We start from the raw sequence: 24,572 nt of genomic DNA on the forward strand, positions 1-24,572 counted from the left end.
TATATAAATCATTTATTATACGATTTTCTTCAGTTAATTTCATTATTCAATTCAGTTCTCAGTTCTCAATTGCATGAAGACATAATGGGTATTAAGGCTGCAACGATTAGTTGGGATATAAACTGAATGGTTCAAGTAAACATTTTCTGCAGTAAGAATCAAATATTTGGTTCATGGATCATTAAAGGAAACGTTAAGTCTTCCTTGGCTGCTTGTGAGATAAAGGAAGCACATCTAAGACATCACTTGGATCACGTAACTTGAAATGGGATTTGCTATAACATATTCAGACTAAATGATTCGAGAAACTGATCAGATTTATCGACTTTGAAAATATTGTTAAGTTGCAAGCCCAGATGGGTCTTATGTCACTGACAAATTAGCGTAAGCGTAATCCAATGAGGTGTTATTACACTGTCATATTTTCTGTAAAACTAGTACATCAAACACGTGTGTGTTGGTACCCCTTAGCATAGCAGTTCAAGATTATTTCAACAGACACGGGAAACATTGAGAAAGATTCTTCAAAACAATTTATTCCACTATTTACAATAGAATACATATATTCAAGCCTCACTTCCAGAAGATCAAACAAAAGTAAAAAAAAAAAAAGAAGAAATTTGGCATCAACATCAAGTAGAACAAACAAGACTTCCTCCTAAGTCTCAGCTATTATTCTTCAGATTTAAATGTGCATTCAATATGAAATGTTAAATATTAGTATACTGAGTTGTTGACCGGAGATCTATCAGTTAAGCATATTTGTGATTGTCAATCATTTGGGGGAGTACTATTGGCCCTGGTAATGTCACTTTCTCCTTTGGCTTCAAGTAATGATTCTGGAATAGCCTTATCCTTTAGCTGGGGACTAGTCAGTCTGAAAAATGCTTTGGGCCTCAAAGAAGCTGCAGGCCTTCCACGGTGACCGTGTCCATGGTGAGGCCGTTCTCCAGCGCTGAGTGGTAGATCTCCAGGGCCTGCTCCAGCGCCAGGGTTCCTCCTTCCGCCGTCTCTATGATGGCGATGGTCTCTCCAAATTCATTGCACATGATGGTAGGTGTGCCCCGTGCCTGAAAGGAAGGGAGGAGGAGGGCAAAGAGATAGGTCAATATGGGCTACAGTAGGGATAGATGAGGAAACAAGCGATTTTATATACATCAAGTATTATCCACATCACAGTTACAATTCACAAGAGCCCAGTGAGGAGCCGACCTGCTGCAAGTCGGAGGCCTGGATCTGGATGATCTGAGGCTGTCCGTTGAACAGCTCCCCAGCGCCGCCGTCCACCAGCGACAAGGCAGAGCTGGTCTCCATGGGCACCTGGGCAGCCTCCTCTTGGAGCTTCTGCTGCCGAGCGTGGGTCTTCTTGTGGTTCCTCAGGTTGGAGAAAGTCTTGAAGGCCTTGCCGCACTGCGGGCAGGCGTGCGGCCGCTCCCCGGTGTGCGTGCGCCGGTGCTCCGCCAGGTGCATGCTCTGGATGAAGCCCTTCCCGCACACCTCGCAGCAGAACGGCCGCTCGCCCGAGTGCGTGCGCAGGTGCTCCCGCAGGTGCGTGTTCTGGCGGAAGCGCTTGCCGCACACCTGACAGGGGAAGGGCCGCTCGCCCGTGTGCACCCTCTGGTGCAGCGCCACGGCCGACGACGACACAAACAGCTTGCCGCAGATGGGGCATTGGTGGGCTTTGGGACGCTTGCCGCCCGCGGTGCCACCACCGCCGCCACCGCCTCCGCCGCCGCCGCCGCCGCCGCCGCCGCCGCCTCCGGTGCCGGCGCGCGACCGCCCGGGCCCGGCCGCCTGGTGGCTCAGCTGGTGGAGCCTCAGGTTGGGGAAGGAGTTGAGCTTCTTCCCGCAAATCTTGCAGTCCAGCCCTCCCCGCACCAGTGCCGACGACCCCCCGGCCTCCCCCTCCTCCGTCGTGTGGGCGGAAGAGGCCCCGGACCCCGCGACGGCGACGGCGGGGTCTCCGGTGCCGAGCGGGGCCCCGGCCTCCAGCAGGCTGGCATGCTGCTCCAGGCAGTGGAAGTCCCTCTGCCTGCGGGTCAGGAAGCCCGACTCGCAGTGCGGACAGGGGAAGGGCGCGGGGGCCCCGGCGTGAGCCGCCGTGTAGCGGTGCGCCGCCAGCTTGGAGGGCCCGGCGAAGACGGACGGACAGTCGGGGCAGGTGAGCTTGGCGGGGGCGTCGTGCAACAGGCTGTGCTGCCGCAGGTTGGACGACTGGGAGAAGGTGCGCTCGCACACGTCACAGCGGTACGGCCGCACGCCAGAGTGGATGAGGCTGTGGCGCATGAGGTTGGCCAGCGACGAGAAGGTCTTGCCGCAGTCCGAGCACTGGAAGGGCCGCTCCCCCGTGTGCGTGCGCAGGTGGTTGCGCATGTGGATCTGCTTCTTGAACGACTTGGAGCAGACGCCGCACAAGAAGCTGCGCTCCGGCACGTGGAACTTGCGGCGGTGGTTGGCGAGCTGCAGCGGGGAGGAGAAGGTCTTGGGGCAGGAGCGGCACGAGAAGGTCCCCTTGTCGGGGACACTAGCCGGAGGGGCAGGGGCCGCCGCTGGGTCCTGCGACTCAGAGGACGCGCAGACAGAGTCGCCATTGGGGGCGGGATGGTCAACCAAGCCCACCTCAGTGGCTGCTTGTTGGAGGAGGCTGCTGGAGTCTGAGGAGTGAGCGAGGAGTCCGCCTCCCTCCCGTTTCACCTCCTCGCCTCCCGCCCGTTTCACCTCCTCGCCTCCCTCCCCCTGACCCCCTTCCTCTTCCATCTGCTGCATCTGATCGTCTGTGAGAGGAGCGAGGAGGTCATTGTTCTCATTTGGCTCCTCCAGCATTCTGGCGGCCTCCCTCCTCTCTCTGGCCCTCTGCAAGATGGTCAGAGCCGACAGGGACGCCCTCCTGGGGGCCGACTCCTTCAAGATGAACAAAGGTTGATGGTTACATCTCATCGTAATACAAGACTCCCTACCTCCAGCTTTTGGTCCATACTCCAAGTACATAGTAAAATATTTGTATGAGCGCCTTATTATGAAGTGATCCGGTTAGAAACAGATGTGTCCAATATAAAATGGAAGAAGGTGATGAATTTTGCAAGGGAACTTGGTGGAGGACAATCACAACATTGAGGATTAATGTTCATCCTGGGGGCACAACAAAGTTAAAGATGCTTCACTGAATTATGGTGCATCTCCCTCCATTATTCCCACGACGATGCTTTATTTACAGCCTCCCTCTGTGCTACACTCTACCAACGTATTCATGGCCTATCATTCACAAACATGTCTTGAAGAGGATGCCATGCGTCGCGAGGACAGAATAAGGACAAACATATTGCAATTTCTTACCGAAGCAATGGGGGTGGGCTGGGCAGACGGGTCTCGGTTGAGGTGGGTGCGGCGGTGGTAGAGGAACTTGGTCATGTTGGTGAAGCTTTTGCTGCAGACCTGACACTTGTGTAAGGGGTCGGCGATGTGGGACTTCCTGTTAAGAAGAAGAAAGTAGAAAATGAGGGGGATAAATCAACATGGAGGAACCTCTTTTGGGGCCAACCACGGTCTGCACTGTAATCCCATACAGGGGGCTCCGCCACTGCAGTGTGACGCGATTACTTAACTTAAAGGACTAGTGTGGGGGGCCTTTAATGCCTTGCGTGTACCTGTGCATGATGAGCGTCATCTCGGTGGTGAAGCTGTGCCCGCAGTCCACACAGAGGTACCTGGCCACGCCAGAGTGTGTGCGCATGTGCGTCTGCAGTGACGTCGCCTTCTTGAACACCTTGTCGCACTCGGGGCATTCGTGCGTCCCCTGTTCGTGCACGCGCTTGTGAGCCGCCAGCCGGTTGGCGGAGGTGAAGGTGCGGTTGCACAGCTCGCACTGCTGGGGCGTGGCCCAGATGGCGTTCCTCTTCTCCGCGAGCCTCAACCGGGACTCGTCCGTCCTCTCTGCGTCCTCCCTCGCCCTCAGCTCCTCGAAGCCACTCATGACTCCCGCCTCGCTGCTCTCCTTGTCCTGACCTAGGAAGTGCTCCCCTTGGTGCTGGAGGAAGTCCTCCGGGGTTTGGAAGAGCAGGGAGCACTCGGAGCATTCGTAGGGGTGGATGACCACCATCTCCGCCTGCTGCTGCTGCGCATCCCCCTGGATGCCCGGGGCAAGCCTTATCTCCAGCCTCTGGAGGCCGTTGTCCAGCAGCCCCACCTTTCCTGAGGAGCCCGGCCCCAGGGTGGACAGCAGGGGAGGCAGCGTCTTGGTGCGCAGCGTGTTGCCCGTGGTGGAGCCGTCCGCCAGCGCCTGGGCCGTGAGGATCTGCAGGTGCATGGTGGCCGAGCCCAGGCTTGGAGAGACGGCGGACAGCATGGCGGCGTTTGGCGGCTTGGACATAATCTGTCGTTTCTTCGGTTGTCTTTGATGCTGCTGCTGCTGCTGCAACTGTTGTAGCTGCTGCTGCTGTAGCTGCTGTTGCTGCTGCTGGGTGAGAACCTGAGGGAAAGGAAAACAAAGTTAATGTCTCTGAAACATCCGCTCAACTCCCCCGCACCATGACCCAAATGGGAGAAGTTTACCTGAGCCAGGATCTCCTCTGCTTGCTGGTCGCTCAACACATAGTTCTGGACACTGTTCAACAGAGTGATGGTCCCATCGGATTGCAGCACGTACTCCTAGAGCAAAGAGGAGAAGAGAAACTTGACTAGCCAGGGCAACGATACATGTTTCATCATCATGTTGCACTGAGCTTTTGTCTTCCTAAAGACAAAAGAAAAAAATACACTCATGTGTGCAGCCGAGTACAACATGGGCATGTGCGCTGTCCTTACGGCGGTCACCATTTTGCTGTGTGTGCTACTTCTGCTGTGGCTGTTTCGGTGTTCCAGCCAGACATCAGGGGAGTCAAACAGAGCCAGGCAGTCCAGACACTGGTACTTGACCGGCCCGGAGTCCTCTGCTCCCGCCTCGTCTGTCTCCAGGACCTCACAGAGCTCTGAAGGAACAAACATGCCTAAGAATATACTGCACTGGAATACGAGTTTCAGGTCAGAAAACGATGAACTCATGCACTTATAAACAAGCAACAAAAAAAACAGACAATGTTGAATTAATTGAAATGAATAGAAAATGTCAGCTAAAACCTAAAAAATGACATACTCTGTCATACCCCCGAAAATGTCGTACTCGTCTTAGGTGAAAGAATTGATGACACCATAAAATCCTAACAGACATGAATAATTAATCAAACCCAACTATTCCGTCACTTACCCTGGTGCTCCACCTCCATCCCCGCTTCTCTCATGTGCATCTCCTGGTGTTGCAGTAGTTCATCGGAATTCACCAGAAGAGCTCCACACTCCAGGCACTGGTACTGCTGGGTCTCCTCCATCTCAGTCATGTCCTGGATGGACACCTCTTGCTCCCCATCCCCCTCAACCCCGTTGTGGATCTGCTGGTGCACCAGCACATCTTCCAGGGTGTTGAAGAGCTCCTGGCACTCGCTGCACATGTACTGGTGCTCCACGTAAACACCCTCCGCGTCTTCCCCTGGCTCAGTCATCGCTGCGTAGCTCGTGTTTAGGATGTCTTGAAGAAGTTGGTCATGAAGGGAATGTTTTGCCTTGGTGCGGTTTACTTAAACGTGAACCTAGTTTTGTGTCCATAAGTTTGAGTAGTCTGTTGAATTGCATACAAACGGACTTCTGACTACGAACTTGACCCTGCAGTTACAAATACAAGATTAATTAGTCCATCGGGTGTGTTAATGGGGTGATATATGGCCGACCGCGGCCATCGCAACGTTATTCATGATACAGGTGATATTCCACGTCTCGTTTGTAAACAAACACTTGGTACTGGTTTATTAGAGGCATCAAAATGAATCCACGATGAATTACACGAATGTCTTGTATTACCGATGCAGCAGTCGAGCAAGTATTGCTAATAATGTTAATTCACCTACAAATGTACCTCCTTGCTATGCTTGAAGTATGCGATGGCATAGACAGAGCTGTTGGCGGCGCTCCCTCCGATATTGAAACCTTTTACTCGGCACCGCAATTTCCTGAGAGTAGCTCCCCGGCGCACGGCGGTCGTCAGGCGGCGCTACCCAATTTTCTCGGCGAGTCTACAGCTACTAGGATGGGCCCTTCTTTTTTTCTTACCTCTCATTTACTCTCGTTGGACTATCCCTCGTGTGCTCGTCACTCGCACTTCACCCGAGCGTTTCTTTCTCGATACGCAGACCTCCTGTCACAACCTTGGGAGCAGATAGTTTAAAATACGCCAGTATTAAATCACATTTCAATGCATGAAATTAAACGTTTGCCCGCCGTTCGCCTCCATTCTTGTGATAAGTCGCTCCGCCCAAATGCAGTAGTGCTCGACTTTTCGGGAGCTGTGATTGGACAGAAAATCTGACAATCATTTATCGTTCACTCGGGTTGTGGATCTTGTAGTTTTCTTTGACATTTACATTGACACAATTTTTGCTGTGGGAATTGATCGTTATTCTTTTTTAATAATAAATAATGCCCTTTAAATATAAAAACATGTCATGATATCGATTTATCTTATTTAGACGGAAAGTTATATAGTTGTACAATAAATCGTGTCTCTGATAGTAACACACTTTTTAATTCACTCACAGTCCTGTTTTTTTTGTGTATCGCACTTTTGCAGTGGGTAAGGGGTACGATTTTATAAATAATTTGAACTTGTTTACTGCTTGGCCCCTTCAGAATTGGTTGACTACATTATCCATGAGTCAAACCGACGTTCACGTTGTTGTGCGTCAAGTCCCTGTCCGCCTCCCCCCCACCCCCCACCATCACTGCTCCACAGAGGAAGAAAGGGGAGAAGAGTTACCTGTAGAGAACGCTGTGAGTGTAGTTTAATTTGTATCGAATCTTATGATAATAATAGTTTAGGTTCAGTCTGTGCCTGCCTGGCTCTTTATAAGGAGTACCCCCTGCCCCGGCATTAGTTTTCACAAATATGAGCGGCAGTGGGCGGCCCAGGACCAGCTCATTTGCTGAGCCTCCAGGAGCTATCGGAGCTGCTGCACCCAGTGCCGGATCGGCAGTAGCCGGAGGAAGCTCGGCAGGAAAAACTGGGGCTTCACAGGCCAGTGGAAGCAGTTCGACGAGCTTCGGGAATTTGAAACTATCCAGTATGTATGATTTGTTCACTGTAACGATACAAAGTAGATAAAATGTCAGTATCAAATATTGTGTTGTGACCTTAAATGTAGTTTTCAACATTTTATAATGTTGAGGCTGAGCGTTTGCCAACCAACGATCCGTGTGCTACGGTGAAGCTAACGCTAGCTAGCCAGCCTACTCGGCTATAACCAATACTAGTTTGCTAATATAAGTTAGCTAGTGAGATAGTTGGCTAACGATAGCTTGGATGTGTTTTTCGGTAAGGGACTTCTGAGACCAGAGCTATAGCATACCTTAGCGTTAGCTTCTCGTGTGGACTGGATTATAACACCGTTAACATTCCTGAAAAAATGCTGTACTGTAGCACAAAAACTAACATAAAAGCAAGTTTCGACCTGAAAGTGTAACGATTATGTGGGTCTTGTGACAATTCATACCCAGCCTGCAAGCGATGCAGAAGGGGGTGACCTGAAAACTAACTATAAGGCGTCGTCCCCAACCCAGACATTGCCTTGGAAGCCTTTTCCTAGACATGCTATAGCTGCCATAACGAACCTTACCCTTACTAGTTATGGGGTTTGGTATGGAGTTGATTCTGAGTGCGGTTAACCTAAATACCTACACGATAAAACAACCATAGTTTATGCAAGCTTCAGCGTCCTCCAACTTTCCAAGTATACTGTCAATCCGTTTATTCTTGATGTGTTAATTCCCAAAACTAGATGCTTGCTTGCTTAATCAAAGAAATGAACTAAAAGCTGAAATGTATTTTGTTCAGGTTTTCCTTTTCAAAATGTACTATATAGCACACACCAGCTGAGGGGCTGGATGTTTAAATTCATGACAGTAAATCTTAGTTTGTTGCCAATGTAACTTTAAATGGAAACAATCATTAGCAAGATACCAAACGTTTTGTTGTAGTTACCCGTGGCCTTTCAACCAGACAACCAAAACAACTTGTTTTATTATTGCTATTGTTCTTCTCCCTCCAATCCCCCTCAAAGGGGAATCTCATGAAAAAATAATTGGAGTCGGGTAGTTAACTTGTCATCTTACAAATCTGACTTCATTGTAAGATGACCACTTTGATCACAGAGCACAGATCTCTCATTCATATTGGTTTCGACCAAAAATGTTGCCTGATCTGTAATTGACAAACATAAATTCGGACAGTAGTAGAATACGATAAAAATATGTAACTGTGTCAAATTAATAATGGGTAGACTGGCCGCTGTAGAAAATAAATATGTTAATTGACGTTCTGAACGCTTCATCCACGTCCGCAAATAATTTTTTGTCTGTGGAATATCTTGAATGAAACCGGAAACAAAGTGTAACTCCTCCTCCTGCAGTTTTTTGGTTTCCGGCCCAGAATCTGTGACGTCTCCCTCAGGAAGTTCTGCTATAACATAGATGAACTGATGGATCCTCATCAGAGATCAATTGATGAGTTGAAGACTTTAACAGGCACTGACCAATTTATTGTAACTTACCAATATGGAAGAATTTGAAATTGTGTTAGTGCGTTTATGGATAGATCGATAATGTTACATGTGATTTCTAGACAATGCGATGACTTGAAACAGGTGCTGGCCATTTTATAGTAACTGACCGATATTGAAGAATGATTGAAAAATGTTTCAGTTAAGTGGTTGGGTGTTTATGTATATAAGGATGGATGGATACATTTTTTACTATATATTTTCTTTAACCATCTTTTTCCAATCCCTTTTTATCTTTTATCTTTTTAGCTGAGCCAAACACAGCCTAGAGAGTGGGAGATCCCCCAATACCTTATCCCCGTCCCTGGGTCATAGGCTTGAAGTGTTGGATAGTGGGGGATCTTTAGCACATCATCCTGGTTGGTTCAGATCAGTTCAATGTGCATTGATTGGGAAACATGCTGTGTATGTGATAAGGCCCAGGGAGTATTGTATTCTATATACACTCTGATAGATTACACTCTTTAAGTCCAATATGTTGTGTCAATATTAAATGGCATTATTGGAACATATGCATCCATAGCCTTGAGCTCATAAATGATAGTTTATCAATGCGCTGATAATCATTATGATAAACAGGGGATGCCCCTAAACTGTGTGGGGCTCTGGGAAAAGGGTTAGACGCTAAGAGTTTATTTGCAGCCTGAAACGTAATGTTCTAGAGGGAAGGGTCAAGATCAATTGTACACAGGGTAGTTATAGTTCTGCTCTGTCTGCTGTTTGGACAGTATCAGCTAGCTTAGTGCTGCTTGCAATGCTCACACCTGGATGTGTCCCTAGAAAGTCTAGATATGTATGCAGATGGCAGAATACAGCCATAAATTGTCACATGCTAGCATTTGCTACTTATTGAGAAGACTACTCGGTCAAAGTTGTGACTTTTGAGTTGCATGTGAGGATGTGTCTCATAGCGTGAGACCCGGATGTAGATTCGGTCACTATTGTCTTCTTCTCAAAATCTTTGTGTTTTGTTTTCTAATAAACTCACTGACCCATACATGTTAAAACATTTTGGCATTCTCAATGTTTGCTAAAATAGCCATGGCAGTCTGGGCTCCTACAGTAGAGTTTTTTTTTTTTTTGTACAACTGTGTAAAAGTCGGTTGGTAGTAAATCATTAATGCCAAATAAATAGCTAGGTTTGCACTTTACCATAATTTGTCGTCTCTGAGCAGGGACACGGGTACACACAAAAAACATCTGTTATGGACTAAGAGCTTTCATCAATATGCATCATGTTCTTGACCTCTTTCAGTAAAGATTAATCCTCACTATCAATTCATATTCCGCCACGCCTCCTAGAAACCATTCACCAAAGACACTGAACACAATATACATCCCGTGGCTAAAACAAAAACAGAATCCTGGGCGGGACCTCAATCACTCCCGTCTATCTCTCCCTCCATGTTTCTGCTAGACGTGAGGTTTGCGTTAACTTCCACAAAAACCAAAGCACCTCTCTCGCAGCTGGTCAGATTGCTCATCTTTACATTCATTATTCAAAGGACTATCATGCCATGGCAGCTCTATATTTAATGCAGTCCCCTCTGCCTCAACTTGTTGAAAAAGATTGAAGAAGAGTGATGCTGAGGAGCTGCAATGGCAACAGCATCCTGCGGTGACTTGCACTACTAATGTTGTCCAACGTTAGGACATGAACGTTTATGAGGAGGCAGGTTCAGAGATGGGACTGTGTATTATATCCACTATTTCTTAAATGAATGCTGTTGGTAGGACGTGGGAAAGTGATTTTTTAGTCTTTGTATTATTCCGTTTTTATTGTCTAGGGCCGGCCAGGATAAAGGTTGTGACCTCACTTGTATAACTCTTGATTGATTTGGAGAGAACCTTGGAGCTTAGTGCATGAGCTATCAGTCTTGGTCATTTAAAAAAAAATCTGACTATCATTTCAGAATTACAGTCATGATTCCTGTCAGTAATAAAAAGAAAGCCGGCAGATAGTGCATTACCAATTTGCTTAATACAGATTACAAATAGGGCAACTGATAAAGAAAATGCCTTCAAACCATTGAATGTGTTCAGTTTATAACTTTTTGTTTCAGTCAGCAGGCACCATTCAAAGTGCCTACACTGTGGCATTAACGTAAATGGATTCTGCTGATGAACTAGATGCTATCGGGCAAAACGACTATAGTGTCTTGTTGTAACAGGCGGATGGACTATGGGCGAACATTAGGGTGTGCTGCCACTACTGTCCATGCCGTCACACCACAGGCTCTGACAAGCTGCTTGGCAAGGGCCCGCCTCTCTGCTCCTCCACCACCAACCCCAACCCTCAGTGACGCGTGTCAGATCATTCCCAACCCTCCACGTTTGCGGGCAACACACCAAACTCCCAGACATGTCGAGCTACTGTATGGCGCTAACTGGAACTGTCACTCACTGTTAAATCCGGAGCACGGATCATACCTGCCACAAGGTCGAACATAAGTGCAGACAGGGATCCCGTTTCACTGCTCAAAAACCCACCCTTTTCTTTCTTCCTTCCTTCCCTTCCTATGCAGTCATCTCTGAAGTGCCTTGCCTGCCGCCTTTTGCTATAATCCACGTAATTACCTCACGACGCCCTCGTCTTAACACAGTGGCTGCTGCATGATGAAGCTATTGGAATGGGGCTGCTGGAGGCCGCGTCAGAGTTCAAGGGTGCGGGGCCTAGCTCGGGCCCAGATCGAGCCGGCGAGTGGGTTTTCTCCCCAGAGGCGGCAGGGTGAAGTGCTGTGGGAAGAATCAGGCGCTTATTACCAGCTGCAGGGGCTGTGACTGTCGAGGAGCTGCTGCTGCTGAGGTCACTGTCACTGGGAGGAAATGAGAAGCGCTTGTTGCTGTTGTTTAGAGCCTCCTTCCCCCCGGGGACATTGTTAAAAAAAAAAGCCTGCCACCACTGGTCCACACAAGACAACAAGAAGAGTTTGAAAAGAGTTTGAATTTCCCCAAAATAATTATGTGGTAAAACATCCATGACAGTGCTGCATGCCTGAGTTTCTTCAAAGCGGGTTTTAGTTCATGCCCTTAAAAGTCCCACAATTGTGGATCAGAGAGGGTTTCTATTGCAACCAGCGAGAATCAGAAAGTTGTTGAACAAATTTCCTAAGAACAAAACCACATGAACAAAATACGTAAGAGGTGTAATTATGAGGCCCATACTGTAACCCAAGGTTTTAACCGTGTTTGTGTTTACACCTTCTTTCAACAGGAGACAGTGGCAAGGTGACGACAGTGGTAGCCACCCCTGGACAAGGTCCGGATCGCCCACAGGAAGTGTCCTACACTGACATCAAAGTCATTGGCAATGGCTCCTTCGGCGTCGTCTACCAGGCCCGCCTCATCGACAGCCAGGAAATGGTGGCCATCAAGAAGGTTCTCCAAGACAAGCGTTTTAAGGTAGGTCAGACGAGCCTGGTCACTTTGGATGTTTACAGCATACTGGAAGTTCTGGAGGGACCTGCTTACCAAGCAGTTTCTTTCACCCACTACGCTGGAGGTTAATGCAATCGACTCCGGTTGTAAAAAGGAAAGATCTTGTGAGCAAGGAATACTCATACTCTGTTTTCTTTCATGTTCTCTCCTTGGCTTCGCGCCCCCCCCCCCCCCCCCCCTTTTCTCCCGGTGGCTCTAGAACCGGGAACTACAGATCATGAGGAAGTTGGACCACTGCAACATCGTCCGGCTACGGTACTTCTTCTACTCCAGCGGAGAGAAGGTGTGTTTGGGCTGACTCATTATGGCTAGGGCCTGGAAGTGGGGGGGAGACACACCCGGTCTGTGACTCACAATTGTGATTCATAACATCGCCACACTGAGTTCATAATCACTTTAAGTTGATAGTGAAAATTTGTAGCCCTCTGTGTAATGTTGGTTTGTGATGAGTATTTTATTTGGTCATTTACTTTTAATGAAACTCTCCCTCTCAATCCCTAAACTCTGTTAGAAAAGAATTTCTGTATATCTACCAAACTTGCTGGGCCTAATAAGCTACATTGTGTGACTCAAGGGTCTGATTGTTACTGATATGCGACCTATGTGCAATATGCAGCTTTAGCTTAAATTAATGTCTGTCAGTCTGTCTAAGTTAGCCGTGTACTCTCCAAAGGAAAATGATTACGCTAGCAATAAAAGAAGATAATTAATAATGTGTATATATATTTCAGCACAACACTCGCAAATATAATATATACACCAAATCATGTGCTGTCGTGGTCTGAAGTGGAAATGGCAGAGCTGGATTGGGGTTCTGTGTAATGTCAGAGCACTGGTTGTCGCTCTGTTGCCCGTTTTAACCAGGGATTGGTGACAACGTATCATTATATACTATATTAATGCATGGTGTACTTCTGTATTCTCTGAACACTATTGACTGCCTGTTGTTGCTTCCCCCACCGTCCAGAAAGATGAAGTATATCTGAACCTGGTGCTGGACTTCGTCCCGGAGACGGTGTACAGAGTGGCCCGGCATTTCAACAAAGCCAAGACCACCATCCCAATTATCTACGTCAAGGTAGGCAGGCTGATCTAGTGGGCTGTGTTTACCTTCAGGTTGCTCCTCGGCAGTATTGGCCTATGTTGTAAACCGTGTGTGAGGTCACTCTCTAATGCGTGGAACTCTTTGATGCACTCAAGTTGCTCTTGAAGGGAGATCAATAGAGACTGGAGGGAACACGGTTCATTCTTGGCCTGAAGTTGTAGTAAATGGTCGAAGTATGCCCTTTTTTTCCTTCTTTTTTTTTGTCAAAAGCTCACTGTTCTAGGATTATGAAAGCCACGTGGTTCCATGATACTTAGTTTGTAATACTTCGAAAGGGTGGTCATCGTGTGCGTTTCGATGGGCACGTGCACGGCTGTTTACTACGCTTGCAGCAGAGGAGAGGACATTTAGGCTGTCGCATGGTCCATTTCCCCGCATCAGCCTTCTGTTACCCTGTGATGTTGATATGCACTGACCCCCCCCAGCCCCCTCCTCCCCGCCTTTGCCTGCACCGTCCTTTGATCTCCCACGAGCGCTGTTCCCTTGGCCTTGGGGTTTCATTACAGTGGGCCTAGAGATACTCCTCCCTTCCCCACTGATCCCTTAACCCCCGCTCCCCCCTGCTATACTCCCCACCCCCTCCGGTTGCCTCCCCGTTTCTCCAAAAAGTTTGTAATCGGTGCCTGCTGTCACCTGGGTTTGGTGGTGTGGGTGATAATGGTGGTGATGATGGTGAAATGATTTGTTACTAGGATGCCCTACCTTCTCTCTACCACAGACTAGCGATACGACTGTACAGTTAACTTTGAACATTTTGGGTCTTTTATTTTGACTCACAACAATGAATCTTCATTTGGGAGATCATTGTATTTTCATCCATCCTGGATATTCCTTTTTTAGAAGCCAACCACGCGATGTGACAACATTGTGTATAGTAAATGACGAGGCATTTGCATCGTGTTGCATTGATACACTCGCAGCCTATTAGTATTTGTTTGATGGTTATAAATCTGTCAAAATGTATTTATTTTTTATAGTTAATGTGCTAATGGACCTCAGGATTGAAATTTCCATTTCTTCAAATGTCCATTACTACAAACTCTGGTCTGCGCTGAGGGGTTCTAATGCAATCGCCTACCAGAGCAGGCCGTGGTTGTTCACACCGTTCTTTTTTCTTTTCTTTTTTCTACCTTGTTAGAGGCCATTATCCCCCTAAGTCCTGCAGTACACCATGTGTCAGAGCCTGCACAGCGAGTTATGAGCACACTTGAGTAGACATGAGAAAAGGAGAGCAGCCATTATGGAGCTCCCAACCATGAATGCTCATTTGCCTGCCTGGCTTGGCACACCTCATATTTTACCAGTCCTATATAAATTGTTAAACACTGACTGGCTCTCTTCTCCGTGTCCCCCTCCCTCCCTCAGGTATACATGTACCAGCTGTTCCGCAGTCTGGCTTATATCCATTCCCAGGGCGTGTGTCACAGAGACATCAAGCCCCAGAACCTGCTGGTGGACCCGGAGACCGCCATCCTCAAACTCTGTGACTTTGGCAGGTCAGTAGGAGGCCGCGCCCATGGATCTTTCCCTGTCCGCTCCCATCTGGACTTTCCTTGATGGCAGGGCTCTATTTCTGAGTTTCGTGCTGTTGTGTTCTTCTTTGCTGTCAATCTGTCATGACTTGTGTATTCCTTACTCTTTATCTTGACTGTCTCTGTGCATATCTGTCAGACGGTTGAATAATGGATTAAGATTGACATTCCTCAACCCCCGGCGCCCCTTCCTCCTCCTCCTCTTCCTCCTCACAGTGCCAAGCAGCTAGTCCGCGGCGAGCCCAACGTGTCCTATATCTGCTCACGGTATTACCGCGCCCCCGAGCTCATCTTCGGCGCCACCGACTACACATCCAACATCGACATCTGGTCCGCCGGCTGCGTGCTAGCAGAGCTGCTGCTGGGACAGCCCATCTTCCCCGGGGACAGCGGGGTGGACCAGCTCGTGGAGATCATCAAGGTGGGTCTGGAGGGCTGGGGACACATGCATACCTGTAGGGAGTCATTTGGCCAAACTTATTTATTTTTAGTGTCCGGGGGGGGGGGCTTAATAGTTAATGTCACTGTTGGAGAAATATACACACTCATCTCATATACTGCTCCCTATATCTGGAGGTTGAACTGTGGTCTTTTCTTTACAGTGACACCTGTCACTGTAAGAACAATTGACAATTCTGCAGTTAAAACTTTGGCAGAACTGCTGTTGCAGTTATACTGCTGCCGAGTTCCTGAACCTAAATCTTTAGCCCATCTCTCAACCGCACACAAAGTTGTACAGAAAAATCTATGTACAAACTCCATATCTATATGTTCACATTATATTTATCAACCTGACGACTGTAGAGCAACACAAACAAAATAATGCAAAATGAAAATTGATATTAAAATGATTGGTGCCATTGCTAGAATAGTTTTTTCAGCATAATTTCTCAAGCTCTATATTTTGTGCAGGTGTAAACAACTTTGAATTGCAAGTATCCGCTATGCACCATCCAACCGCTCCTTCATTTTATTTCCAGGTGCTTGGGACTCCGACGAGAGAGCAGATTCGAGAAATGAACCCGAATTATACAGAGTTCAAATTCCCACAGATCAAAGCACATCCCTGGACTAAGGTACTTCCCCTTTCTGGAGTCAGGACTTCTGTTGACTTGCAAGGCGCCTAAGCTTGTAACCTTGTGCAGCCTAGTGCTTTGATCCACTGATTATGGCAGCTTATTTCCATGGCCACCTGTTGGTCAGCTGTATTGCATTTAATGCCGATCTAAACCTGAAATATTTTTCGAAATTTTATAATTTAGTTATTTGATTAACTTTCAGTAAGACGGGTCATAATAGGGTGTGTGAATATCTAAAAGACGCAGGATTTCCGGATTACTTAGTTGGCTAAAGTCTAGAGCTTAAAGGACTTTGCTGGTTGCTAAGACCCCAGGTTGATTTGTGGATCTTGTCTGATGAGTTTCAAATCAGCCATGATTTCAGTTCAACTCAACCGCTTTGGCAGTGTTAACGCGTTCCTAAATTGGCTAGTTGGCGAGCTATTGACATCCATCCAATTCCATCTGTGATTGTATCTATGTCGTGTCCGACCCAAGTAAGGGCATACAAACGGCCCTGTCTAGGTGAGTTCTTCTATAGTGCCCTCAAATTAACAAATCCACTGGTTCGAAGAGGCACCCAGTTATAATTCTGTAATTCTATAATTCAATGGTGGGTGCATGTTAGGCTACCAAATGAACGCTGTGGTAAGAATTCAGTAATTCCCTTAGTTCACAATGTCTGACTCACACACTGGCGGGTTTTATGAAAGAGCAGCATTTGGGGGACCCAGTCCACCAGACTTGTCCGAGTACACTGTGGACAAGAAGGAGATCCGAAGGGCGGAGCGGGATAGATTGAGGAGGCCCACGGGCGGGCGCAACAGAAATCGTTCCAATCAGTTAAAAATAACCCCCTCCTAGACTTACCCTCTTAGGCCCCGTCCACACGAAGCCGAAACAGGCGAAACCGTTACGGTTTCGATCTATCCGGTTTCGCGGTATCTCCGTAAAGACGGAGTCAAGCGAAACCGGGTAGATCTGTAGAAACGCTGTAGTACACATTCCAGGCCCATAAGGGGCACTGCTTCTGCTACAGAAATCCTTGTTGTTGTGAGTTCTGAGACTCCGCGGGCTTAACAGTCATTGGCTAGAGGGTCGAGGGGTGGGGCGATGACGTCATGGTTTCAGTCGGTTTCAGGCGTCCACACGAATCCAAAACGAAACCGGGTAGATTTGAAACCACCTCCGAGGGTGGTTTCAGAAGTTTGCGGTTTCGGTCAGCGGATTCGCCGGCTTCGTGTGGACGGAAGGCCGAACCGTACAAGACCTTTTCGGTTTCGCCATGAAATCGGCTTTGTGTGGACGGGGCCTTAATGTTGCTCTCAGGATTCAGAAATATCACAATGCCTGAAACACAGCCGCTATCTTCGCTCACATTTCTAACTGCATGCTTCAGTCTTCAAGTCTATGAGCATTCACAGTGGGGTATAAAAGCATAGTTTATAATTGTTGTTGTTTTTTTTGGTAGAAAACAACCAGTTTGTATGCGCTTACTCTTGTTGCACCCAAAAAGAAAACCGCTATAGGAGCTTGAAAAGGGGATGCCGCGAAAGGGGCAAAGTTGAACAACGATCATGGCTCATTACCAAGACATTTAGATCCGTCCAACATGTGGGGCAGTGGAGAGCATAGCGGTGAGAGGACTCACGAAAGACGCTCTAAAAAGATGAGTCATAATCCAACGCACAAAGCAGTACATTAAAAGTATCCTGTGTTTTGCAGTGAAGCGCATCTTCAAAGTAATATTTGGCTAATGATAAATTTGTGGCTGGAATACTTTAGATTATAGCAAACAGTCATATCATTCGTGTTGATTATTGTTTTTAAAGATATCCTCTGCTCGGTGAAGGAAATAAGCAGTGCGATTCATTCAGACACTGACTACGTGCCGTCAGTTTAGTTACATGCAGAAATGCCTCTGGTTCTCAGATGAAAGCTAGCATGCATATGAGGGAGAGTAATAACTGATGACATGCCCACAATGCCTTCAGGGAGTGGATACAAAGTACTACACACACAATGTACCGCGGTTGCACATCGAAGCTACTCCTGGGAAATACGGCTTACCACACACTTGTTCTCAAAGTTTCTTAAAATATAATTGGGCATTGTACCTTTTTACATGGCAGGGTATTGTGATGCGGTTCCAGTATCGGTTTACCCGGCAACATGAATGCAAACTAGTAACTTTAAGGTGCAATTCGCCATTTTGAATTAATGTCGTCCACCTGAATCATGCACAGCCCACATTCCTTAGGTCTAGCACAATTTCATAAAGACTGGAGGGAGTCCAGAGACGATCCAGAAGGTTGATGTTTAGAAAGTATCCAAGCCACTTCAAAGTTTAAGTGTGTCTTGGTAAATTCTCCCTGACGGTTTCCCATCAAATCTTTCCCAGCCTGTTGTCAATGGAAAGTTTGTTGTGATTATTCCCCGGAAAGGTGAATCTTCTCTGCTACCACTATTGACATTAACTGCTCCCTCAAGGGAGCTCCATACATCCAAACGCAGCGGACATGAACTAGCACAAATTAGCATTTGATATCCTTTTTTCTTTCAACTGCTTTCTTTTTAAATGTTAAATTTCCTCTTCCTGGTCTGATGGACACATTCAGAACCGCTCTGTCGTTACCAGGTGACCTGCTTCTTGATTTGCATGTGAAGAAATTTTAAATACTCATTATTACACTTTTGTATTATTTGTAAAGTAGCACATTGTCAACTGTGTTTCTTAGGTTACAATCCCACAGCCCGAGAACATAAACCATTTTCTGTCTCCAAAAATGTATTGATATAATTTCTCTTACTAGACTATCGACTTGAAATTACAATTTAAGAGACAACTAAGATCTTCAGTCTGCGGCATTATTGTTCTGAATTCAAAATCACTAAAACCTTCTTCTGGGGGACAATGCTTCCAGGCCCCCGACCTTGGTTATGTTACACATGTCTTCTTCACATCCTGAGAGTTTTAATTAGGTCCGTATTGTCCTGGATTCTTTGCAAACTGCCTGAATCCTTTTTCATTTTCTTTTACAACTTGAGATCAAGACATGTATGTTGGCCAAACTAAATGTTTTTGAGGGTTGACGTTCAGCATTCATAGGTATTTCATGAATAAAGTCAATGGTGTTTTCCCCCTAATTCATGCACGCGTTCAAGCCCTACACTAAAAGGAGGTCAGAGGACACGGTCCTCCCAGCAGCATCTTCTCATGTCCACCTGTCCCCTCTTGTGAAGGTGTTTAAGCCCCGCACCCCGCCTGAAGCCATCTCGCTATGCTCCCGCCTGCTGGAGTACACGCCGGTCACCAGGCTGTCCCCGCTGGAGGCCTGCGCGCACGCCTTCTTCGACGAGCTGCGCCAGCCCAGCACCCGCCTGCCCAGCGGCCGAGACCTGCCCCTGCTCTTCAACTTCAGCCCCGTCGGTAAGGGACCCCCTGCCTAGCCGCGCTCCTCCTCCTTCTCCTCCTGCCTTGACCTTAGGGAACGTTGACCGGGTCCTATGTAGGGGGCAGGGTCTGTGAGCTCGTGTCATAGCAGTGGTTTGTGTTTGGTTTGTTTATTGATATGTGTTGTTTTTTTTTTGTCCTTTGGTTTTATAGAGCTGTCTATTCAGCCCCAGCTGAACTCAACACTCATTCCACCTCATGCTCGCGCACAGACGTCACCTGCCTCACATGGTACGTATGAAAGATACCCTACTCCTTGTCCTACAACATTACTATGCTTGATATTGGTATTGAGTTTTATTTTCAGTAGTGGTGTTGATATTTTGAAATACTGCCATTTATAGATCCGGATTCATTGTGAAACCAATATTTCATGGGGGAAGAAGGATAGCCATTTTGTGGCAGATTTTCAATTAGTTAAGACCTTAGTTTCTATAAGCCTGACATCACCAGACCAATTCGCACACGCGTATTGGTCTGGAACCCTTAGTTTTATATCTCTACGGGGCAGACCAAAATACCTTGACGCTATTCTATAGACCTACAACGAATCAGTGGGGTGTATTGTGTGTGATACATCAGTCGGAGCCATCTTGGTAGTATTTGAATTTGCCTCAACGGCGCTCTCAAAAGGACCCTCTGTTCAGTCAACCTCTTAAACCCACCACATATTAGATGAATGGCTGTGATTAGCCCAACCTGGCCACGGTTTGCTTGAAGTCTCTCCGAACGGGAGAGGAGCCAGTTGTATGCCTGGGTGAATAAAAAATAAATGTGGATTTGTCTTGATCCCAGGCCACGGTTCTATGTGAAGACTGGTGATTTAGGATGACCGACGTGTGCATTTCTGTTTCCCCTGCAGAGGGCAGTGTCTCAGACAGTCCTGCTCTACCCAGCTCAGCACCTGGATCCATCAACAACAGCACCTGAGCCTCCCTAATCACGCTGCCTGCCCCCCTTCTCTGGTCTTCCCTCCTTCGTCTTTCCTCTCCTCCTCCACTCTGACCCCTCTCCTCCTCTCCCCCTCCCCTCCGGGCTCCGTACCGCTCAAGAATATCCACTCACACAGCACACTCAACGTTTTTCTCTAATCCCTAGATGTCAACAGTCTCTGGTGAAAATGGATGATTCAGTGGCGTTGGCCTTAAGGAGAGTCTAGGTGTTTTAAAGTCCTCAAGGTAACCATTATCCAGGTTATTGTAGGTAGGGATTTTATGCCTTGTGCGATACTTGTCTAGCCTGTTGGAATGAGGAAGAGAAAAAATGTGGGGCCAGGGGGTAGCAATGCTAATCTCTGTGCACATATTTGTATATCCAAAAGTAGGGAATCTCTGTATTTTATTTGACCACAATTGACTTTTATCAACTTTTATCAACTGTTATTTATTCAAATTAGATGATTTTACGTGTATGTGAATGGGCCTTGATTGGCCTGAGTATGGGAGATACGGGCCATGTTTGAGAGGTGAGTGATATCGACAATCATCCTAGGTAGAATTGAGGTTTCACTGTGGCGTTGTGGAGTTTGTTCAGGTGTTCCCTCTGCTGAATGGTGAATGAAAGAACATGGAAAAGGATAGGTGTTTTAAAATACATGGTTTTATCCTGATTTAATACCCAGTGGTAAACGGCTTTGCTGGTGGCCGCTGCAGTGTTTCGACGAGGGGAGACTCAAGGTCTTAAAACGGTGTCCCACCGGAAGAGCGAGCCTGAGTCTATTGAACGAACCCTTTCTTTCTTCTAAACGTCTTAATAATTATTTTTAGGGAAATGCAAGGATTAATGAGGCACCGGTATTGCCGGCAGTTTTGGTAAACCCATCCATCGTCCGGAGTGGAGGCAGTGAGACCCAGAGACCCTTGCTCTTCAACCCGCGCACAGACTTGTTGCAATGGGGGAAAGTGACGTATTACAATTATCTACTTGTGACAAGCAGTACTACATTTGTCGCTCCTATTAGGCTTCCACCTTGTCCCAATTTTTTTTTGTTTAGCTTATTTAATTTCTTATAACTACACACCCCACCCCAAAAGAAAAATACTGCACCGCTACCTCGGGAGCAGTACTTAACCTTCACACCGCCACAGATATGCATGTTTACCCAAGATGATCAATAAGCTCCACTGGCAGATATTAGTCTGATCAGAATCATATGCCGCCCCCTTCTCAGAAAAATGCTACGCCACCATTTCTAGGAGCCTTCCCCCTCTCATTCCTCCTACGTCCTTCTTTCCCCCCTCTTTCTGTCACTGCTAAACTGTAAATATCAAGTACCTTTTATTTTGTTATTATTATTATATTGTATTTTTTGGTTTTGTTTCCTCTAATAGACAGGAGCCTGGCTCTCTATTCTCAGTCTCAGTCTGTAAATAAGATTTCATTTCTGTCCCTGGTTTAGGAGAGGAAACGGAACAAAAATGTTTCTCTCAATTTTATTCTCTCTCCCTCCATTTCTATATTTCGGCCCTCGCTCGCCCCCTCCTCAGCCCCTCCACTGAAATGTTTTCATAATCGTTTATATTTATTGTATAGTATTCGGCGGGGTGTTTTTTTGTTTTGTTATTTTAATGGTCAACCAGAGGTAGGTTGGGCTTTAGTTTAATTGTATTTGTTTTTAGTCCAACATTGTCACATGTAAATGTTCCAACATCCAAGATACTGTACTTTAGATCCAGACATTGGAGTGTCCTTCCAGTTCATGGTTGTGTGTGTGTGTGTATGTATATATTTATATGTACACACGGGTACACCTGCTAGCCTATAGGCGCAGCTATAGGTCTCTGTCTAACTTCAATGTGAAGGGAATGTTTAATGCCATGGGTCCATAGGGTTATGGTGGTGGTGTTGGGGAGCAAGACGGGGTCATCACACTAGGGATGAGCCCTGGCGCCATTGCTGTGACTGGGGGATCTGGGGGGGGGGGGGGGGGGGGGGGGGCAGAAACAAATGATTGTCTTGTGACTTGAACCATCTCCTCGTCTGACTGACCCCCTCCTTCTCTGTTCTCAGTACGAGTATGACTGCAAATGTTAGGCTGTGTTACTTTGTTGTGCGAGTCTGACAAACAATAGGTGACTGATGGCGTGTGGATGGTCGCGTGTGTGGATGTTTAAGTAAACTGAGGGGACATACTTCATGCCCTTGATGTCTTTTTTTTTCTCCACAAAAGAGGAATGATTTAACCTTCATTTAATTCCCCAACCTGCCCCATCTGTAAAATGTTGATTTTAATTTGTTGTGATCCTGCTTTATTTTCATTGCCCTTTGCGGAGGGTAAAAAGTCATAGTTGGGAACAGAACGGTTGTACAAAGGAGATGATGGAAAGAGCAATGGGGGGAGAGAGACTTTTTTTGTTTGTTGGTATAAATAATTAAACTCATTAAAGTGATGAAACTGTCCGTGGTTCCGGCCCTTTCCTTACATTCACTCAACTTTTAGGAATTTTTGATAGTCATCATATGGCAATATGTGTTCCAGAGCAAGATTTTATTTCCTTTTAGGTAAGGAAAAATATGTTTACCCTCTTTGTAAAAATAGCTATGTCCATAAATGATGAACATGATCTGTTCTTATAAAAATTGTATTTTAAAAATATTTTCTATGCAGTAACTTTTGTAACCCATGTGTGAATTGGCAGCAAACAGAATCCCATCATCTAAACAATTTATTTTTTTTAGTTGTTGAATGAAAATTAGAAGCATTACTAGTCCATCTTTTGAACAGAGCAATTCATTTCCTTTTGTAAAAGAGGAATCTCAACATGAAAACATTAAAAATTGGATGCAGTTTCATGGTCCATCATTCAACCTTTATTGGCTTGAATTTATATGAAAATGTGCCAGGCCTACATCTTGAAAAATGACTTCATATCTAATTAGGGAAATCCTATTAAAAATATTGTGTAGGTGTATTATTTGCATCACAATATACGAATTGTATCTACACATCAGAAGATGACTTGTCCCAATAATAAATGATTCATCCCACTGCAAAGTGCAGGTAGAGAATAGTATGAAGAAATACATATTGTTAAAAACATTTTGCAATTAAAAATGAGACTATAGAGAAAGTAGACGGCCAGAGAGTGAGATGGCAGTTGGACTCAATCACTCAACTGCAACAAAAATAATACCAACTTCATCTTACCTCTATCCCATTTCACACTATCTAATCATCTCTGCCTTGTCCTCTACTGCTAAGATAAAGACTGCCAAGGTTGAATAATGTTATTCTGCGGATATGCTGTGCAGCCCCCACAGTTTATGTGGAGCGTTAGTGGCCCCGGCCCCTCTGGCTGGGCGCCCGGCCCTGGCTCTTTAATACCATTTGGAGTCGGGTTAAACGGTGTGGAGGAGCAGCTCGTCGTCACAATCAGCCAGGAGGGCACAGAGGGGCGCTGTGTAATTCTGGGAGAGGAAGTGCAGCAGTAAGCTGGTCTATACTTCCCCTGACCTCTGAGTGGAGTACTCTATGGGGCAGAAACAAGACACATCAACAGGCCGTTGGGTACTCATTCTGTGTTGGGTAAATTCAATAACTGGAATATAGACTTATTAAACCCGAGTGTGTGAGCCTCACATCAACTGTTGAGGGCACCCTAATCGAGAGGCGCCTCCCTCCAGAGCCAATGGATGGAGCTTGGCCTAGGGCTCCATATAGGGCGAGCCATACCCCCCGCTCACGTCTAGCCCAACCCCTACTCACTTAAGTTGGAGTAGCATCTAGCTGCAGCCCAGGAGCAGACCTCAGCATGTCCAGCATCAAACCTCTGGCAATGATGGAAAGGCCCCTGAAGAGACAGAAGTAGAACAACAGGGAGTTCCACACGTGTGAGTTCTCAAGCGGAAGTGTCCACCTAGATGTATGATGGATAGAGAAGAATACCAGTTATAACAGTCCAGTGGTTAGGCTGGTAGACTGATCAATCAAGCATACATCTCGATGGACACTGCCGCTTATGATGGAACTAAGACAGGCTTGTAATGGCTAATCACATAGAAACCTGGTGTTTAAATAGGGACAATTAACCCCTTAACCAACCAAACCATAACCCCCAAACATAACAATTTCCCTAACCGCAATGATTGGCCAGTCGCCCCAATGAGCTCGAGAGTGGTGGAGCTGGACTAGTAAAAGCTCCATTAATTTGGCTGTGCAGGGAGCACCAATACGCTTATTATGTACTCCTGTACCCACACAGCCGTTACACTAACCTAGGGTGACCAGACGTCCCTGAATCTGGTGGCCGGTCCCCAGCTGGAGCTGTCCCCAGAAATGACTGTTTTTACAAAATATGATTTTAAAATATATATTTTGAAAAAGCTATCTTACTCATTAATATTAAGTTT

At 46.5% G+C, this 24,572-nt stretch overlaps 2 protein-coding genes across 2 annotated transcripts; one reads left to right on the forward strand and one right to left on the reverse strand.

Moving 5' to 3' along the window:
- Nucleotides 1–28: 28 nt before the first annotated feature.
- znf526 (zinc finger protein 526) lies at nucleotides 29–6,358 on the reverse strand. The gene is made up of 8 exons (XM_056601895.1): nucleotides 5,240–6,358; nucleotides 4,801–4,964; nucleotides 4,549–4,644; nucleotides 3,645–4,465; nucleotides 3,334–3,469; nucleotides 1,767–2,901; nucleotides 1,213–1,724; nucleotides 29–1,070 (listed from the first exon to the last, which is right to left on the reverse strand). The coding sequence occupies exons 1-8, from the start codon at nucleotides 5,529–5,531 to the stop codon at nucleotides 897–899; spliced, it is 3,330 nt and encodes a 1,109-aa protein (XP_056457870.1). The 5' UTR covers nucleotides 5,532–6,358; the 3' UTR covers nucleotides 29–896.
- A 584-nt stretch (nucleotides 6,359–6,942) lies between these two features.
- gsk3ab (glycogen synthase kinase 3 alpha b) lies at nucleotides 6,943–23,366 on the forward strand. The gene is made up of 10 exons (XM_056602015.1): nucleotides 6,943–7,142; nucleotides 11,851–12,038; nucleotides 12,274–12,357; nucleotides 13,042–13,152; nucleotides 14,545–14,675; nucleotides 14,928–15,132; nucleotides 15,692–15,787; nucleotides 19,013–19,199; nucleotides 19,377–19,454; nucleotides 20,086–23,366. The coding sequence occupies exons 1-10, from the start codon at nucleotides 6,968–6,970 to the stop codon at nucleotides 20,151–20,153; spliced, it is 1,323 nt and encodes a 440-aa protein (XP_056457990.1). The 5' UTR covers nucleotides 6,943–6,967; the 3' UTR covers nucleotides 20,154–23,366.
- The last annotated feature ends 1,206 nt before the right edge of the window (nucleotides 23,367–24,572 follow it).

Source organism: Gadus chalcogrammus, chromosome 11, assembly GCF_026213295.1.
Source record: "Gadus chalcogrammus isolate NIFS_2021 chromosome 11, NIFS_Gcha_1.0, whole genome shotgun sequence".
Taxonomy (NCBI): domain Eukaryota; kingdom Metazoa; phylum Chordata; class Actinopteri; order Gadiformes; family Gadidae; genus Gadus; species Gadus chalcogrammus.

Excerpts from the sequence above, each read along its gene's own strand:
- gsk3ab (XM_056602015.1), top strand. The coding sequence starts at position 6,968 with ATGAGCGGCAGTGGGCGGCCCAGGACCAGCTCATTTGCTGAGCCTCCA. Across the intron at positions 7,143-11,850 it reads CGGGAATTTGAAACTATCCA|GAGACAGTGGCAAGGTGACG; the intron begins GTATGTATGATT and ends TTCTTTCAACAG. Across the intron at positions 19,200-19,376 it reads CTTCAACTTCAGCCCCGTCG|AGCTGTCTATTCAGCCCCAG; the intron begins GTAAGGGACCCC and ends TTGGTTTTATAG.
- znf526 (XM_056601895.1), bottom strand. The coding sequence starts at position 5,531 with ATGACTGAGCCAGGGGAAGACGCGGAGGGTGTTTACGTGGAGCACCAG. Across the intron at positions 2,902-3,333 it reads AGCCCACCCCCATTGCTTCG|GAGTCGGCCCCCAGGAGGGC; the intron begins GTAAGAAATTGC and ends TTCATCTTGAAG. Across the intron at positions 1,071-1,212 it reads AGGCCTCCGACTTGCAGCAG|GCACGGGGCACACCTACCAT; the intron begins GTCGGCTCCTCA and ends CCTTCCTTTCAG.